Source organism: Sebastes umbrosus, chromosome 8 (genome assembly GCF_015220745.1).
Source record: "Sebastes umbrosus isolate fSebUmb1 chromosome 8, fSebUmb1.pri, whole genome shotgun sequence".
NCBI classification, from domain to species: domain Eukaryota; kingdom Metazoa; phylum Chordata; class Actinopteri; order Perciformes; family Sebastidae; genus Sebastes; species Sebastes umbrosus.
Genome location: NC_051276.1, coordinates 19,300,032 through 19,319,292, shown reverse-complemented (window position 1 = coordinate 19,319,292; position 19,261 = coordinate 19,300,032). Strand labels below are relative to the sequence as shown.

Below are 19,261 nucleotides of genomic sequence, written 5' to 3'. Positions count from 1 at the left end.
CATAAAAAGGTGATTCAGCGCTGTAACACAACATGTACAATTAAAAAAAAAAAAAAAAAGAGTTAAATAAATAAAAACACTGATGGCCAGTTCTAGGAAATGCTGTCTGTTTCAGTGACAGGAAGAAGGGACGAGATGGAGGGGGGGTAAAAAAAAGAGATGGGGGTGGCGGAGGGTTGGGGAGGGGGTTGAGTGGAAAAGTGAAAGAAGAGTGATTATGTATCACCTGTCGGAGGCATTCAGTGGGATCATTACTATTCATTAAACTAACCTTCACAGGGAAGTGACGCCTGGCTTGTAAACAATCAGAATACAGTGTCAGAGAGAGAGAGAGGGAGAGAGAGGGGTGTAATAACTCCAAAAACAACAGGCACTCAACTCACTGGCGCACACACACACACACACAGAGTAAACCCATCGACAAAGAACATTTGCCCCCTTGCGAGCCCTCCCACCTCTGTTCCCTCATCCCACTTTCCCTCCTTCCTTTCCCAACTGCAACCCCCTCCCCACGCCACCCACCTTGTCTTTGCAAAGTAATTTGTAGAGGAGAAGATTATTGTTCTCCATCATGGTGACCCTGGCTGGGCTGACGGGATGCATACACAGATGAAGATGAATGCAGTTATTCCTTGGCGGAGGTCTGCCTCTTTCAGGGCACATTGGCCCTAATGACATGATTGATAGGCTGTCCCAAATCCGGAGGGGCCCTCATTAATCACCCCGCTGACTGAATCCAATCATCTGCTTCACCTGCACAGTGATGGACAGGAAAGGATACAGCGCAGGTGCTGACACGGATGCACAGCCACCGTCGCCGCCGACAAACACCACCGCCGGGCCGCCAGGCAAAAAAACGAATGAGGGGGATATGTACGCGGACGAGAGGGGGACTCCTCTTCCTTTGCCACTCTCAATGTCAAGCAGCCAATGGCTGGCTGACAGGCGACACCGTTTCTGCCACCTTATAATTACAAAGGGGAAGAGAGAGAGAGAGGGAGAACAATGACAGGAAGTGTATGTGAAGGAGAGGGTTTGATGGACGGTAGTGTGATATCCATCCATACAGGAAGGGCAGGAAAATGATGCGGGCGTCTGCCAGGGTTGGGGGCCGTACATGCGTGAGGACCTTGACACACAATTACACACACACACATACACGCTTAAGAACACACACACCAATCACTTTTAGTGCACCGGCATCCTTCGGTCAAAATTCCCCCCATGTATCTCATGAATGGTAATGAAAACAGTGAAAATTATTTTGCTATCTAACCCTCAATAATTTGTATTTCTCACTCACGGTTTTCAGAATGTTTAGTGGAGCAAATAGATATTTCTTTCCTTGCCAAGAATTGCATTTTAAGTTCATTTGCCCTCTGGAGTAAATGGTTTCTCTAAAAAATCATTAACTCTAAACTCAGGAGTCATGTTTCAGTTAATTTTCTTGTGTATAGCAAATACCAAATTCTACCCCCAATTCTTCTCCAAACTAGAAAATACCTCCTCAGCCAGAGGTGGTATAGAGATACAAGCTGACACCCTCCCTCTTCCTGTTTCCTTTCCTTTCTCTGTCTTTGTGTTTACTCTCCCATCTCCTCCTTTTCCCATCTCTGTTCCTCTCTCAGTGTATTTGAGCGAGGAAAGGAAAGCGGAGTCGCTGCGGCTGAACTGACTGAGCAGAAAATAGGCCTGATGCTGCTGGAGGTCTGCCACAAAGCAGGTGGCAGCGACTACCTGAGGCAGATCTATCACATCATCCAAGGCAATGAGGTAGGGAAGCACTCCCTCTCCCCAGCAATTAGGTGGCTGCTGGCCTGAGGCCGCAGGCTGTTCAGGAGGGGGAGACGGAGGGAAGGGGGCTGCTGCTCGTGTGCAGTCTGCTTGTTCTGATCTTCTGTTGTTCAGGTGACCTCCAGGGTGCAAACCTACAGTGATTTCCTGTGTTATACGCTCACCACACGTAGAGGAGAGGGAGCCACGTGGAGTTACCATATTCAGTATAGAACGCTTTGGTGGAGATCTGAGTGAGAAAGAGCAGTGGTTCTTTAAAAAAAAAAAGTAGATGTTAAACTCACTTCAGAGGAAAAAAAGTTTAGCAGAATGAAAAGTAGAAGTTCTCTAGAAAATACCCAAGTTAATTGAAGTAAATATACCGTATATACATAGAGAGTTTAGTGATATTTCCCCCTTAAGTACACAGTGGGTAAAACAAGTGCTTTAAAGTGAAAGTGGAATCTCAAAAAAAAAGTTATGTACAGAAACTCAAGTTGTTTTAACCGGTTCCATAACACCTCTTTAGGTAGGCCTGTTGGCATTTCTTCTTTATTGAAAATCAAACTGAAACATCCTCCACCTACAGCACATGTACCTTTTTAAACAGCCTCCTGCCACCGTATATCAAAAAGACACCAACATATGCTACTCTATACACTGCACACTGAATCACATGTACCTATGGATTATTAATTATAGAATGAGGCTGGCAATATTCTGTATTTTTGTTACTGTCAACAAATTCCGTTAAAAGACCAACACCAGCAGTGTATTAGTCCGTTTCTCAATACTTCCCCACCCTGTCTGTGACATTCAGGCACAAACGTTCCTACTGAGGACATAACTCTTTTCAAAAAGGTGATGAATATTAGGGGTGTAGCGATACATCGATCCGGATCGATATATCGATTCAGTGATCACCTGATCCAATATCATCGCTGCAAAGTGAAAATATCAATACATATCATCTTTAAGATATGCATTTATTTTGAAATTCCCACTTTATATTTACTCTTTTTTATTAAAAAGAGTACATTGTTTTTCATTTAAATGTCTGGATGAGCCCAGTAATAACATTGTCTAATCACATTTTAGCAGCTTTTTGTGAGTTGATATAAATGTAACTGATTGTGTAAAATGGGATTATGATTTTGTCTCATATTGATCACTGGCCCCTGAATTGAATCAAATCGAAATTGTATCATGGCAGACTTTGTGATATCAGCCAATATCACATAGTCGTCCAAAGAATAAATATAAAATATTATATTGTGATGATTTACACCCCTAATAAATATACAGTATACTTTCATTTTTTGGAAAGGATAAATAATTTTGTAAAACAGGTGGACTCTGTAATTTCATCTGCGGAGCTGGTGCTCTACTGAGTGCTTATGGCAGCAGGATGTGTATGTGGGATGTATTACAAAATAAACTACAACACCCATGTCTATTGTAATGAAGGAACATGTCACTTAGTGCAACGGTGTGGCTCACTAATATGTTTTTAATTAATAGTTTTTTGGATAACAGCAGTGCTCTATGGCACATAGAAATAAACTATATCAGGCTTTGGCTACGCAGATAATTCTTGTTAGTGGAAATAAATTAATTGTTGATTTTGTTCTTTTCATGGCGTTTGTTGATATTGAGAAAAATATATAATATTATAACCAGACTTATCATTTAAGAGGCATAAAGCTTAATTATCTTTGAAGAGGAAATTGCAGAATGCTATCAGAATGCGTTCCAAAAAAAAATAATACATAGTGAAAAGTCCTCAAATGTTAAGTCAATGAAACTAAAACAAAGTGTACCTTCAATGATCATCACAGCAGCGCATATACAGGTATAGGTGCAGTAATAGAGTAGTCTAAAGAGCGAGGGGAAGCTGCGTTTGTGATTCTTACAGACACGCTCCTCCTATAGACTCTCCATTAGGACGCAGCGTGGAGTAACACAAACATAAGCACCACATACATTATGCTGCTGTTGATGGGATCCGTGAACAGCTATAACTCTGCGTAGCAATTTAATAGAATGTGAATGGGATTCCCAAGTAGACTCTGAGTTACCCTCCTGCCAGTTCGAGCATCTCCACCTTCCCAAGGTCGAGGCAAGAACACGCAGGTCAGGGACACACCGGGCTGCCGGTGAGGTGGAGGGAAAGGAAGTTCAGAGGCCATGTCAAGCTGACGGATGGGAATATAGTGAATTCACACCGGGATGCCCATGTACACACACCCACAGACGTACACACACTCATTACTTTATACTGTACTTCTTGCAAGACACCTGTACTAAGCAACCACAGCAAAGGTTACAAAAACAAAAGTGTTCTTGTGTCCTGAAAACCCTTCTGTTTCTCTGCATCTACACACATTATCTATATACGGTATGTTCTGTGTTTTCATTACTCTGTTTCTGAACAGCTCTGATTAATTATACTTTTATGAGGCTGATTAATTAGAAATACGTGGATGGAGAACATTACTATGCTTGTCTGGAAAAAAAGTGCCTATAATAAAGTCTGAACTTGATTATTTTATCAGTCAAAGTGGAGTCAGTGAATGCAAACTTTCAAAAGTGCATTATCATTATCACAAGGGAAAAATTAGTATTGCAATAGTAAAAAATGTCAATACAAATGTCAGTAAATTGCTGCTATGTGCTGAATGTCCTTGAGTAGGCTCCGTTGCTCTTTCAGTTTGAGGAAGTTTCTTGTAAATACGTTTTTGACCTCTCTCTGTGTTGCTCTTAGTTTGTCAGCCTTTTTCTTTACAGAATATATTCTGTCAGTCTTGTCAGTCATAAGATGTCTTTTTCAACCTTCCTCCTCTCTGCCTGTCTTGTGTTTTGGCCCTCTCTCTCTCCCCTCCCGTGTTGGATACAGGAACTATTGATGTTTAAACTAAGTGGAAGCAGCACAAACTCGTCCAGTAATCCTCCTCACTTGGTGAACTTTGACCTTGGCTCTGAGAGTCATGCGGACACTGCCGGTTTCAACCCTCTCCACCGATTTGACCACGTTGGCAACAAGAAGCTGGATCAGGTTCGTCAAGCATTTTTAGGTCATTATTACAGCTTATTTTGGTAGCAAATCGTGTATTTATTTTAGCTCTATGAAATGTCTTTGATATTCTCCTGATTATCGGAGCTTCTTCATGTTTCTACACTTTGTACTGTGTGGGTGTACTTGTGATGTGCAGGGCGGCGTTGTTTCAACTTCCTCCCAAGGCCAGAAGCTTAATGTTGAAGGTTAGGAGCTGTTTGAGTCTCTAGTGAACTGGATACTGTGGCAATCTCTGAAGTTGTCAGGTCTTTCTGGGGCTTGGCTTTCCTATTCTCCATAGGTCGCTGCCTTTTCCAGGCACGAGTTTTAGGCTGGCAGGAAGAAAAGAACACTGAAAAGGTGAAAAGATGAGGGAAGATTTCTTTTTTCATAAAAGACTGAGTAATGTTGAAGGAGAGCGCAGTCTTAAAGTGCACTTCTTTGGGGGCTTTGAACCATGTACCCTCTTACCCCGAATCCCCAGGAGTGCCACCGTGATGTTCAGTTAATTGTTAGATTTTTTTTCTCCTTTAAGGGAATAACTCTAGCTACAGGTAGTTTAACTCAACGTGAGAGTTTTTCTCTCCTACTATCAAGGGAAATACTGCCGATATCACACAAAACAATCAACAGAAGCTAGTATTTCCTAAAGACAGGCTTGTGTGTGTCTTTTTACTTTTTAAAAAATGGATTAGATGTACTTATACACACATTACATCCCTTGTAATGTAGCTGTGTCGCCGCTATTGTTTCTCAAGAACAGACACGTTTTAATCCTGAGACTTGGCCTGTTTTCGGCTTATCACAGGAGGCTGAATAGCTTTGCATAGAAACACCCTATTAAGAGAATGATTAAAATGCCTTCTCCGCTTCAGGTGCCTGTGTTGTTTGTCAAATAAAATGGAGGGTGGAGGGGGGAGAGAAAAAAAAGTTACATCCATCAATCACCTATGAGGAAGGAGCAGAGGAGGGGGGGGGGATAGATGGATGGAGGGAACGAGTGGAGTTCTCTTCCTTTTGTCAATAAAACTCAGCCTGGAGTTAAGAGTGACATTTTGGCAATCAAAGCAATCTGATTTTTATTTGCTTTCCCAATATGGTGCTAGTGCCAAGTGTGTTTGTGTGTGTGTTTACAAAAAAGAGAGAGAGATGGGGAGAGAGAGAGAGAGAAGGAGAAAGGGGGGTTGGCGGGGTGCCATTGAAGATGGTAAGAAGAAAAAAAACAAGCCAAGCAGTCACAAGAGTAACGACTCCCTCCCAAAATTGATTTATCTTTCTATAAATGATGGCTACATCCCCCCAAATGGATTTATAAATTAATTGCTGTCTTATTGGAATAAAAACCTTCTTGTGCGGACATGATTGATCGCCCGGTGTCGGTAGCCCGCGCTGGGGACCCCCCTCCTCCTTTGTTAGTGGGTCCCAGCTGGAGCGGTAATGCACTGATGGTATTAACCCTGATTAATAACTAACAATACGCTATCCTCATACATCAACAGAGTGCAGTGGTCGGCTGGGCGTGGGACTGGCCGAGGCTGCTGCCAGCCTATCAGGGCATGAGTCGGGTCACCTTCAAAACTCTGCTGGCCAACAGGTAAAACACTGATTTCACTTGTTACAGACACACTCTGACAGCTGTGTGTGTGTGTGCGTGCACATGCAAATGCAAGAGCTTTTGTGTTTTCATGTTTTTATTATGATCCTCACAGGTGTTTTTTTGAGCAGTCTTTTCATGAAATAAAAGCCGCGCTCCACAGAGGCATGTGCTGCATCATGCAGTGTCTTTACCTGTACAAAATGAGCCGTTCACTTGGGACTCCGGAGGAAAGTTTCCCCTCCACCCCCCGAAATCCCTGTTTGACTTAACTTCGGCATAAGCTCCAGTCACTGGGGATCGTATAGCCTCTTCATCAGAGTTTCAAACTTCCACTTTGTTCAAAGGGCAAGGGCTCCTGTGGCTTCCACAATGGAGGCTTGGAAAAAGGATATTGGAGTGCTATAACATCCTGTGTGTGTTGAATCATGGGATCCTCTCTTTGTTAATGCACATGTGTGGCTGACTATTCTGCATGAACAGAATGTTTTTCAGTAATTGCGTTACTCTTTGGGTACTTTTCAGGCCTTTAAAACAACCAGAAAGGTAGTTTGAGATGGAAAAAAAAGCGGCTAGCTCAGATCTTAGTGTCATCTGATTGAAGAGTTTTTCGTCCACCACTCCTGTCCCATCCTCCCCCTCCTCTCCTGCTCTGCTCTGCAATGGGCATAAATATTTATGTAGGTATGTGACACATATTAGATGGCAATACTTCAGGCTGTTCCCCGCTCTCCATTCACAGCTGTCACGCTGCCAGCTATCGGGGAGCCACGGGGCTACTGCACCTTGTCTCCACGCCTATACGCCCAATCCATTCTAAATCACCGCCATTGTAACACACACACACACCTTTCTAACAAAGGGCACGCTCTGCATCTGCCAAGGACACAGGTCTAATAAGGGTGAAGTACGCGGCGCTGTGCTGTGCTGTGACGAGCTTTGTCGCCTTCGTGCCTCCACCCCCTCTTCCCACACACACACACACACACTCCATTCTTCCTCCCCTTATTTGCTGCTTTGTTGCATGTTAAAACAGATACTGTCATTGCTTGACTGAGCCAAATTAGTGTTGGGGCATACATGAATAGAAACTGAATGAAGTGGATATGAAGTCAGATAGGAAGAGAGAGAGAGAGAAAAAAGAGATTGGATGCATTTTGAGTGACACGGAAAGAGAGAGAAGTCGATACTGACAAGGAAGGAAGGATGGGAGTGGGAGGGGGGTAAAGGTTATATAATTCACCCTAATCTCACAGTATCAAAGTGGCTGAGATTCTGCCATTTGCCTCATTAGCCTCTCTTTGTTGGGCCAGAGGAGCAGATTTCATGGAGGATTTTGGAGAATGGCTTTGGTTCTGCCTGAGACGCTCGCACAGAGCAGGAAGTTAGTTTCACGGCTGGCGACATGTAAGCTGTCAAAGTTTTCCTCAGATCCATCTCCGACTCAAAAAAAAAAGATCTCTCGAGCTATAGAAGACCATTCTCGGGATAAGCGCACTGATGTCGGATCCACTGATCCATTTGTTAGTGCAGATAAGGATAATGCTTTCTGCATAACCGCAGACTGAAGTGCCCTCGGCTGTTTTCACAGAGGCTTCGCAACAATTACTCTTTCGCTCCCTCCAGTCGCCGGACAAACCAGAGGATACAATCTCACACTCTTGACAATGTGAATAGTAACGACACTGTCTCATACTGAATAAAAACACCTATCACTGTGACCTTGTGATGTTCTGTGTTTCCTGTCTTATGAGTTTTAGTCTCCTTGAATGACTTCCCTTCCCCGTACACAGCCAATATATTTTTTTTCGCTCCCTTGACTGTGTGAGTTAGCAGCGTGGCCCATTGGCCTCCTATATATTGTTACAGTGGCAGGACAGTTATTGTGCCCAGGGTTTATATCACATTCTAATGGAGCAAGGCTATGAGTTAAGGGCGCTAGGCTTTTACACCGGGGCTGTTAAATCACTGTTCAGATGACTTCATTAGCAGAGCAGGACACATGCTGAGACACTTGCGCCTGCACACACACACACACACACACACACACGCATACACACACACAAACACACACATACACACACATACAGAGACTTTCGCCCTGCTACCTTGACGGTGTAGCCAGACAGGAGGGAGAGTGGATTTATACAGGTGTGTGTGTCCTTCTTTGTCACCTGTCACTTTGGCTCCCTCAGCACGATGGCTCATCCATCATCTGCAGATTGAGCTTTTCAGCAGAAACCAGACTGATTAATACTACCCGAGGACCCCCAGGGTTGACTGGCTGACTGGCTGACCTGGCTCCCTGGCAGGCTGCAAGTTTGAATGGATAGATGGACGACTTGTGGGTGGGCTTAACTTTTTAGCCTGCTTATTTGCTGGCTAAATGGCTGCCTAAATGGTGGACTACCTTAGTTAGGTGCTGACTGATTAGTGCAGAAGCAGTGATTAGTGGAATAGTTTAGGTGGATTAGTGACAGGCTGAAAGGTATTTTGACTGAATGGTTAGGAGGCTGACTAGCCTGTTGGCCTTTTTTGATAAATGGCAGGTCTGGAAAATGGATTGATGGATAGATGATGGACTGACTGACTGACTGGGAGGATAACCGGTTGACTGAAAGCCAGTCTGAGGCTCCCAGCCCAGTTTTACCCACATCAGCCGGTCCTATACAGAATCTGTAATTGTATCTACACAGTCTTTTATTCCTTCCAAATTTCCATAGACTTTTTGTTTCCTCTCCTCTTACACATTTGTTTTCATAACTCCATCTTAATCATCTTAACCATAGACTGTATATAAAGATGAACGACATGACAGCTCTACAAAAGTGAAGCTAAAACATCTGGATCGCTGACAAGCTGCGGCCGCGCTCGGCTCGCGATTGGTCCTGGCAGGTGGCCTCGATACCGCGGCTCCACTGCCCGATCACTACTGCGCAGACTCTGGCTCCAAATTACGTCAAAATCTCAAGATGGCATCTCCCGTATCTGGGATATTTTGGCTTCACTTCCGTACAGAGGGAGGAAGTGGAGACGCGTCGTCCTTCTTCATATACAGTCTATGGTCTTAACACAATCTTTCTAGACTTAATTCATGTCACTTAGCTCACTGGTTCCCAACCTGGGGGTCCTGACCCCTACGAGGGGTCACTAAAGCTTCACAAGGGGTCATGAGGGGTTTAAGGGGGTTTAAGAAAACTTATAAAAAAAAAATAGTTGGCCTATACCTCAGCATAATAAATGTTGTTATCTTTAAAGTTTAGATTGTTATTTAAGATGTAAACTTGAAAAAAAGAGAGAGCCTTCTCTCTCTCTGCTAAACAGCCTCGTCTTGCATCAGAAAAGAACACAGTTAAAACAGACAAAGAGCTAATAGAACACTGGCCGAGCGTCAGGGAGAAGAAAACACTGAATTTGTCAAAAAAGAAGCTCATTAAATATGTATGATTGTTCAAATTTAAAACAAAAAAAACATAATAAAGAGAATTGTATTAAAAGCTCCTAAAAGTTTTACACAAACTTCCTGCAGTTATTGCGTTCTCCATTTGGGTTAATTGTAAATCTTTTCAGTTTCTCTGTACTGTTATTGTTATGCATTGAATATAATGTGAAATATCTATAAGATATATCACTTAGTCAGGGGTTGTCAGGGTACCTTGGGAAAAATGTTGGAACCACTTAGCCTCTATACACCATTGTACAGTTGACTAATGAAAGAGTTATACTGCAGTAACACCACATCGTATAGCATTCAATAATCAAGGTCCATGACAGACCTCAATAGGACTGATATCACCCATCCTGATGTGTATTCACTCAGTTCTTTTATCGTGAGTCTAACAGCTTTAAAGCAAGGCTCTTTTATGAGATGCCGGAATCAATGACATTACATACGCAGGTTAAATATACGCTTGACGTTTCACCTTGAACAGGTTGCGCACCGAGGGTTTTGTGTTAATTGTCATGATCTACGGATTGAAATGTGTCCGCATTGTCTCACTCTTTGACTTCCAAGTATGAGCCTTCATTCGCTGTAGAAGCATAGAGTCAAAGTGCTAAGTGATTCAACTGATACAGAATAGTTTCTCTTCAACTAGCGATCTATGGATAACTCATCTGCTTTGCCCTTGGTTACCCTTTGAAATCCTCTTTTCTTTAGTGAACACTTGTAAGTCTATCAGCGCATACTTTAGTACGGTGACAGTGAAAAGCAACACAACCTCTACGTACTGTAGGTTGGAATTAATGGCAGCAATGCTGGCCCTTTCTCTTTCTTATTCTAACTCTCATTGTGTCACAACGCCTTCATCAACCCTGAGTCTTTTCTGTCATTTTTCTTTTCCATCCGAGCAAAATAAAGCAAATCTCTGAAAGAAGTGAGGAGTATTGCCACAGAAGAAAGTCACATTTTAACTGTCATCTGCCAAGGTGACTTTTCGAGACACTTTCCTTGTGTCTGTATGTCAGAGAAGGTCCTCTGACCTGGTTGATAAGGGGTGGCCAAGTATGAGGGATGAAGCTTGATGTGTCACAGGGCGGCTCCTCCACTCCATCATAAGGACCTAATATCCTCCAAGGACATTCATGCTTACATCTACGACGCTGGTCCACCGCTCCAGGTACCGTCTCCTAGAACCAACACTTCATACATTGGCCAGCAAATAGTAGATATGCTGTGTCTTGTGCTATCTTTACAGCTAACGCTCTAAGTAAGCACTCGTTCACGCAATTTAATTTCACACGTTGACAATAAGAGAGTACTAGCAGCATTGACCCACAGATTTGGTACCTTAATATGGTAAGCTACACTGTAACTACTGAACACTAAAGCATTTCCCCCGCATTGTCTCATTGTTGCCGTTACCCCTCAGGTCCATAACAATAGCAGTTTGTGGAAAAATGCCAGTCTGTGGCATTCTCTTGCTTGAGCGGCTCCTTAAATTGCAGCGATAGACGCTTGTGCTTTCAGGAAGTGGGCAATCGCCATCTGTTCCCGGGCTCTGCCATATGGCGGGCCTTTTTCTCGGGGAATAAAATAAAAACAAATATGTCAGAATGTTCGTCTTCCTCCACGGACGCTGATCAACCTGGGGAGAAGCTGGATCTCAGTGTGTCTGGATTAATGGTCTTACTTTACGCTTCAGGGAATGAGGGGAGTGTGTGCTTGTGGTTGGTGGGGCTTTGTATGTGTGTGAGTGTGTGTGTGTGTGTGAATACATGAGCATGCCTGTGCGAGGGTATGCACACGCTAATGCACATTTATGTACCTGGAAGTATTTCTGCAATCATTTATCTGACTTAAAGGGGCGATGTTACCGTACCATTTGGAGCAGTTGGTTGCCCTAGTCTTGGAAGCATTAAACAACGCAGGAGGAAAAGAGCTTCAAGGTTAGCCGGAGTGACATCTCATGGCTGCCGCTGCCAAAGAAACAAGAAGAAACGCTCTCAAGCCATCATCAGGCTCTCCGTCTTGCGAGGCCAGGAATTCAAAAGACTTGTCACTTTTGAAAATCAGGAGAGTGTGATGTGTCATTGAGGAAGGGCTTCTTTCTTCTCTCGTCGATCCCCTTGTGTGTGTCCCCTCCGCTGACTGACAGCTAGGGATGGGAGTTTGTGTTGGTGGAGACAGAATACATCTTTTGTCTGCTTGGTTATACATGGTGTGTTTTGTCTTCGCTACCCCTGGACAGCGCTGACACATTGAGGTTTTCATTAGCCGTAAGCAGGTGGCGGAGGAGCTTGTGCGCACGAGTCTGTTTCCAAAGCCTGCCCGCGTGCATCTGCACTGCACCAACTTGTATACTGTATGCATATCATGGAGGGCATACATGTGTCCGCCTGCGTGTGTGTGAACGTTCGCTCTTGTATTTCTGTGTGAGTGTGTGATATTTGGAGGTTTGCTCCAAAGGCGAATAAATCAGTGATGCCTGGGATAAGGCCGTGGCCCCTCCTCAAACTGCACAGACAAGCTGAGAGGCTCATTAATCAAACGGCCAGTCACAGATGTGATGGCTTCCACACAAACCGCCAGCAGACTGTGAAAGTCACATCCAACAGAGTCAACTGTCAGCCAGGCAGGCAAGCCGGCCGCACTTTTCCTCTCTCTCCCCCCCTCTCTCTTTCCCCTCTGTTGTATTCATCTCTCAGTCTCCCTTTACCTCTTCTCACCTCCAGCGTGATGCCTCGGTGTGATACATCTGAAATATTTGTCTTGTCCCTCTAAAAACGATCTGGAGGGTCGAGGCAAATCTATCTTCTCGGAGAGTGGTCATGGTCAAACCATTCTAGAGACACGAAGCATCCGTCATTACTGCACACTGCTCTGTTCTCTGTGGTCACAGCAGACTATACTATGTCGTGCAACACGGTTGAACAATATATTTTCCAACCTCGGCTATCCAGAATCTTTTGTAACCTAAATAAATCCCAGGTCAATACATACTGTTCACTGTGTCCCGCTCTAAGTGTATATGCTGACAAAGTAAGAACTTATTCACCTGTAATTTCCACTGTACAGAGCATTCAGGGCTACATTCAGGAGTAAAATGTGCATGCCTCCTTCATGGATATGCAGCCGTGTGTAAATGAGTTTTCCCATCTATTTCTGGTTATTATATCACACATCATATTCCAACCATTTCACTGCTGCAATCTCCACTCCCAAAGGGTTTGAATTGGTTACAATTGTTAACAACGGTTACAATAATATCACTATTCACTGACAGGATTGTCGGTGCACAGTGCTTACGCCACGAGGCAAGCTTCTCAACGGGATTATCTGGTTATCCCTCGTGCTTTTGTGAACTTTCTGCAGTTTCACCTGACCTCCTTTTCAAAGATATTGTGATTTTGGATAATTTCATAACATAAATAGCAACCTCCCGTGATTGTTCCAGCTTCCGATCGTGGATGGATAAATAGTTGGAGAGACTGTGTAACACCAGAGCTAAATGAAAATACCACTTAATCTACTGCAAAGCCCTCCGAGGATGGAGAGGGATGCTGGATGGAACGGGGACAAAACAAAGCCAACCGTTCCTGATTAAAAATGGCAAGTCCCAAGGCTTCCCAAATACACTGGGGTATTTTAATGGTACAAATATAAAGACAGTGCTCCACGAGTCAATAGAAAGCTATGCTTTTGTCTTTGGCGTGTGTAATGGCGGTGGAGGGGAGGAATTTATGTTGTTACGACGCCAGGAGTTTGAGGATGACACCAGTTGGAGCATCACAAAGCGGAATTACTCTCTTGCAAGATCACTGTTTGCTACACAGACATCATGAGCAGCTATTTAAACCAGGTTTTTATAAATATGAGCCATGATTCAGCAACTTTATGTCCTATTTAACACTTTTTTTTTTTTTGTGAAAATGAGAAGGAAAATTAATGACAACCCGGCTAGCAGCATGTTTGTCTGACCACGTGAAGGAAGGTTTATGTTGATGTTAGTGGATTGAGATCTCTGGCTACCATCTCTTGTACCTCTTACTCAAAATGACGTGTGTCTCAAGAGAATGCAGATTGAGCCTTGCCACATTACATTGAGTGAAATTATAGACTGTCATTATGAGCCTTGTGCAGTTGTATATAATCAATATCACTGCAATACACAAACAAACACAAACACAAACCACAAACACGAAAGCGTTCACTGAGACACTTTGCACTTGTTAGTTTCAGGTATTTTGTTTCCACGCCTAACTTTGGGAACTTTGTGGAAACTTTTGCTCAGAAAATCTAGTCTGTCCACTGGGTATTTGTTTTTTGTCAGCTCTGTCAGCAAAATAATTCCATATTTTGCCCCTGGAACCAGTTTTGTCAACCATTTAAGACGGACTGGGACTCAGTTCAAGACACGATGGACTGTTTGACGCTGTTGCCATGTTTCCTGCTGATTTACTGAGTTGACTTTTTAGCTGACTGCAGCAGTCCATTGTCAAGAGCCAGACTGTGACCGTCTGTTCCAGTCCATCATATTCTCACTATTCTAGTCCGTGTGCCATCTTTATTCAGACCCTCTGGAGGTGACGCCGAGTTAGGCTCCTAGCTTGCAGCATGTTTGATTGTTTGATGAGCGTATTGAAGGATTATACTGTAAAAACCAATGATGACATTTGTGTTTACTGAGTCAATACTGCAGTCAAGAAGAGCTGTGCTGCATATCAGTCATACAGTAATAGTAGTGGTGTTGATATTGCTAACGATTGAGTGAGTAACAGTAGTTTAAAACATACAAAGACAATTGTAAATGTGTATTTGCATATGTGTGTGTGCTGATGCACCATTGTAGCACAGGTTGGAGAGATCATCCCTTTGCAAAAAAGTGTAATTTAGTTTCTGCCAAATATCACGTTCAAGACAATGTAAGTCACTCTCTAAAGGGCATCATGCAGCTAAAAGCCTAAACCATAACGTCTGTGTGTGTGTGTGCACGCTCCTGTGTGAACGCGTGTGAGGGCGAGGGTTTGTTTTGGTGGTGCATCACGAGGTTGTATCCTGTCGCCAGGCTCATTAGCCCGTCGGCAGCGCCCGGGCCGCCCCAGCCAATCGCTGCTCTCCGCGCGGCTCTGCCATTTGCATGTGGTCCAGGAAGAGATAATTAGAGGGATCTCTGCCTGTCACTGTTAATCTGGGACTTAGTGAAGGGCTGTGACGCCGACATGCTGATGGACTGACACACACACACACACACTTGCGCAGGGCAGCATCATACACACATTGGCATCAGATACACACACACAAACGGCAAACGCAGTATACCTGCAGTCTTTATTAACTCTTTCTTTTTGACCTGTGATGGATACAGTTGTCTTTTTCTCCTATCTCCAATACCGCAGCATATTACACTAAAATAAATCAGAGCTCCTTCTCTGTTGGTATGTGAATGATAGCATGTTGACTCAGTGGCTGTTTACACCAGTTGTACTATGCTGTTGACACAGGTTTTAGATCCCTGTTCAGATAGACTGTGCGCTTGTTGCTTCCCAAACAGGCAGAATGCTCGGTAAGCCTTTTGAACAAGCCCAGCTGTCAGCCCTATATACTTTCACACACACACACACACACATCCGAACAAACATGTACATGTGCTCATGCGCTGGCACGTCCCCAGCCACGCACACACACACAAATGCCGAAAAAACACACAAACATCGCTCACACATCGCTGATTGGCAGGCCTCCTGTTTTCCCATAATTCCGACTGATTTATCCAATCAATCTCACTTGGAGGGCTGCTAAAGCGTTGAGTAATATTAAGAGTAGAACATGCGACAATTAAAACATCCTTCAGGTAATTACAGAGCTGGTTTAGCAGCAAACAACTGAGGCATTTTATACATTCAGCATGTTGTGTTTTATTTGTACCTGTTTGATAGCTAATCGGAGGAAACGAGGTACATCTGTGAACGTTACCGCCTTTAATGCACATGTCGCACATTATGTAAAATATCATATCATTAGCTGAATGTGTCTATGCAAATATTGATCCTGTTCACCTAATTTAATATCAGAGACAGTGTCTCATCCTGTACAAGAAAATCCTGTGTAAAAGGCTTGTCACTGCAAAGCCTATTTTCCACCCAAATGACAGCTAGTCCTCTTTGCACACTGTGGGACTGTTTAATGGTGCATGTTGAGAGAGAGGGCGAGCGCCGTCGCTGACCTCACCCGTCCTGCTCTGTGACCCCGTGTCACCACTGATGACACATAATAGTTGACACTTGACTTTAGGGGCTCTTTAAGTGCCAAGAGTGCCCCAGGCCCTGGATTCATATTCTAATGCGGTCATCTTCTGCGCCTCCTGCACCTTTCATCCAGGAGCTCTCTCTACACTTGTTTCCACTTTTTCTTCACCTTTCTTCATCACTCTCTCTTTCTTTCTTTGTCTTGTGTCACAGACGAAAACACACACGCAATCCCGCACACACATACGCACTAACACTGAGACCTACTCAGACACGCTTTCGCTGAATTGAAATAGCCTGTCCCGCCCTCCTGCCCCTGTGCCATTACAGGTAAGCACAGAGGTGCACTTGTCTTGACACTTGTCTTGACAAATCTATAGACAGCCAGAGCGACCACTCCAGCTGAAATCAACCCTCTGTTTTCATCCTCTCCTCTCCTCTCCTCTCCTCAGCAGTATCCTCTTTTATCCATACATGCATGTCTTGCTTTTATTTTATTTTATTTTATTTGAGTATTGTTTAGATTATAATGACTCTGATTCAGATTGTGCTTATCAATTCCTATCAATTAGAATCAAATCCTCAATTCTAATTTGAACAAACAGTATAATTTGAGTTGGCAAAAAAGATTTAGACAGCCATTTAAACATGTAAACTGTAAATTACAAGGTATTCTGTGAGAAGAATGTAATACACCATGCTCAAGGTGAGTGACGACAGTTGGATGAACCAGCATTAGCTAATAGGGAATTATGCCCAAAACCATTGCACCATGCTGCAATAAATGATTTACCATGCCAAACTGACTAACTCTCTCTTGCATGATATCATTTCCATTACATTTTTCTGTATCACTACGGTTTTATGCAAAGCTTAGTGACAACAGTAGCCGCATTAAGCAGATTAAACAAATGCATTGACGATTGTGGAACCTGTGACAGATGGAAGCACACTAAGTCCAAACTTCATTTTCAGGAATCCAAAAGCACATTCTTAAAGGTGCTCTATACAATATCTAACAACGATTTGCTATGTAAAGATATAGAGGAGTAATGTCTACCTGAGCAGAGAATGAAGTCACTCTCCCTCTGTGTGTGTTGTAATCCGAGCTTCTCCTCGCTTTGTTGCCATAGCTGGGCCGGCCGTGCATACTTTTAGTGCAATTTTGTGCATGTGAACACTGCAAAGAACGTGAATTGCCAAGAAGTGAGAGTCAATTGTTCGTTCCCTTGCAACATCAGGACCCAGCAGCAAAGCTATGCCTCCGCCAACATGACCTGTGATGAACAATACAATATTATAAATATAATAAGCGTTCTCAGTCAAATATGGCGGCAGCGGCTGAGACAAAACACAGGAGTTTTGTCTCTTTCCCTCTATACTCTTTACCCACTGGCTAGCTCACGGCCACCGCACTGCACTGCTCTCATACGGCACTCACAGCTGATAACGCCGCTCCGACTGACGCCGCCGTTGCGGAAGCATAGCACCCACCCTCTGGTTCCCCCCCCCACATGTTAGCTCTGTCAGCAGTGTGGCCGTTGTTTTCACTGTTAGCACTGCACTGCCGGCTGAGCTGTCTCCATGTTGAGAGCCATGCGGAGGCAATAGAAATGATCCCAATCACGCATTTAGCACCTTTAACAAATCCCCAGTAATTATGAATTTAAACCCAATTCAGACTAAGTTCTTGATGCCCAGCTTTAATTATACTCTAAGCGAGCAAGATCAGCATGAGCTGTACATGTGGTGACCAGGTAGGGCTGTTTATCAGTGGCAAATGCTAAGTGTGTGCTTGCACTCTCCCTTCCCCTTGCCCCCCACTCTGTGTTTCCCCCACCTTTTGCCTATTTTTTACTCGATGTATCTTTCAACTCTTTCTCCTTTTACCTGCTCCGGCTCCCCCCTCTCTCCTATCTTTCTCAGAGAAACCATCATGGGTCATGTTTTTCTGAGTCTTTGATCACTGAGTAGTCTTTCAGCATGTTGACTACAAGGCCTCTCACCTCCCCAGTGGTTGTTGCAAAAGAGGGGGCACACTTATCCGGCTTCTATGATGTTAATAGTTGAAAGCATCTGCTGATGTTGAAAGCGTGTGTGCGCGTGTGTGTGTGTGTCCACTCAGACATGATGAAAGACTCTGTTATAGCACTGGGTTGTGATCATGTTGCAGTTACATCGTAGCTACGTTCACAGTTGGTTGATAAGCAGGGCATTCTTGCGTTCTGCACCGTATCTGATGGATAACAATCATGTGACACCGTAATCATTTTGGAGTAAAAAAAAAAAACGCTTCAAATTCTTACATAAATAGCTTAAAAGGTTGGAATTTAGATCTCCTACTACCCCGAGCATTTCATCCATATCTATTTGTTCAGTTATTGCATAGAAAACTTCCTTCCCTGTGCTATAATGGGTTTGTCCTCAGGGCACAAACTCTGGTTCAAATAGAAAAAAAAGCCTTTTCTTTCCTCAGTCTTTACACCTCCTGTGTGTAAACGATGGTTGGGTGTCTGAGAGCTTTGACGCTCCATCCAGCTGCAGAATTCTCCCCTTTGTAAGATGCAGGGGATGGCCTTGATGTGACAGCTTGCGATGTTAGCCCAAGTTGTTTTTGACAGAAGACAAAGAAAAAGGGAAGGAGGGGAAGAAAAAAAAAATTTAAACATAAAGGGAAAGCTTTTGGAATTTTTTCCTCTGAGGTGAATTGCCTTTGCGGGAATCAATTCTTTCTCTCCTTCGTTTCTTAAAAAAAAAAAATCATCTTTGTTTTCCTCTGTATTGCTTTGTCATGACTGTTAAGAACCGTCTGTGTGATTGAATTTGCCACTGGAGACATTTAGTGATCTTGATGGATTCTTTGGATGCAGGACCTGGGCTTGCATCTTTTTTAGATGTTTTTCCTTATGACATTATGGAAACAGGTCTACCCTTTACGGCAGACTGAACGGTGAGTGGTATTGTCTGACATATTGCACTGCTACATGCCAGTCTACAAGAATGCCAATGACAATCATAGGAAAGGACATTTAGATTACTGTCGAGCCTCCCCATCCTGTCTCTTCCTATCTGGCCTCCTATCACTCCGTCTGTTTTCTAATATGTCTTCTCTTCATCTTGAGTTTGACTTGTAATGATGAAGAGCTGGTCAG

The 19,261-nt window shown here is 43.6% G+C and overlaps 1 protein-coding gene across 9 annotated transcripts in view; it reads left to right on the top strand.

Annotated features, from left to right (window-relative positions):
- kiaa0825 (KIAA0825 ortholog) overlaps positions 1–19,261 on the top strand; it is a 127,969-nt gene that overhangs the window by 51,318 nt on the left and 57,390 nt on the right. For 7 of the 9 annotated variants that reach the window (XM_037777645.1, XM_037777643.1, XM_037777641.1 and 4 more), the window contains 3 exons: positions 1,629–1,773; positions 4,670–4,828; positions 6,328–6,422. In XM_037777645.1, the coding sequence (XP_037633573.1) occupies positions 1,629–1,773; positions 4,670–4,828; positions 6,328–6,422 (399 nt within the window). Of the gene's footprint in view, positions 1–1,628; positions 1,774–4,669; positions 4,829–4,985; positions 5,189–6,327; positions 6,423–7,164; positions 8,332–19,261 lie in introns of those variants that run through there. The other 2 variants (XR_005207863.1, XM_037777646.1) reach the window with 2 other exon arrangements.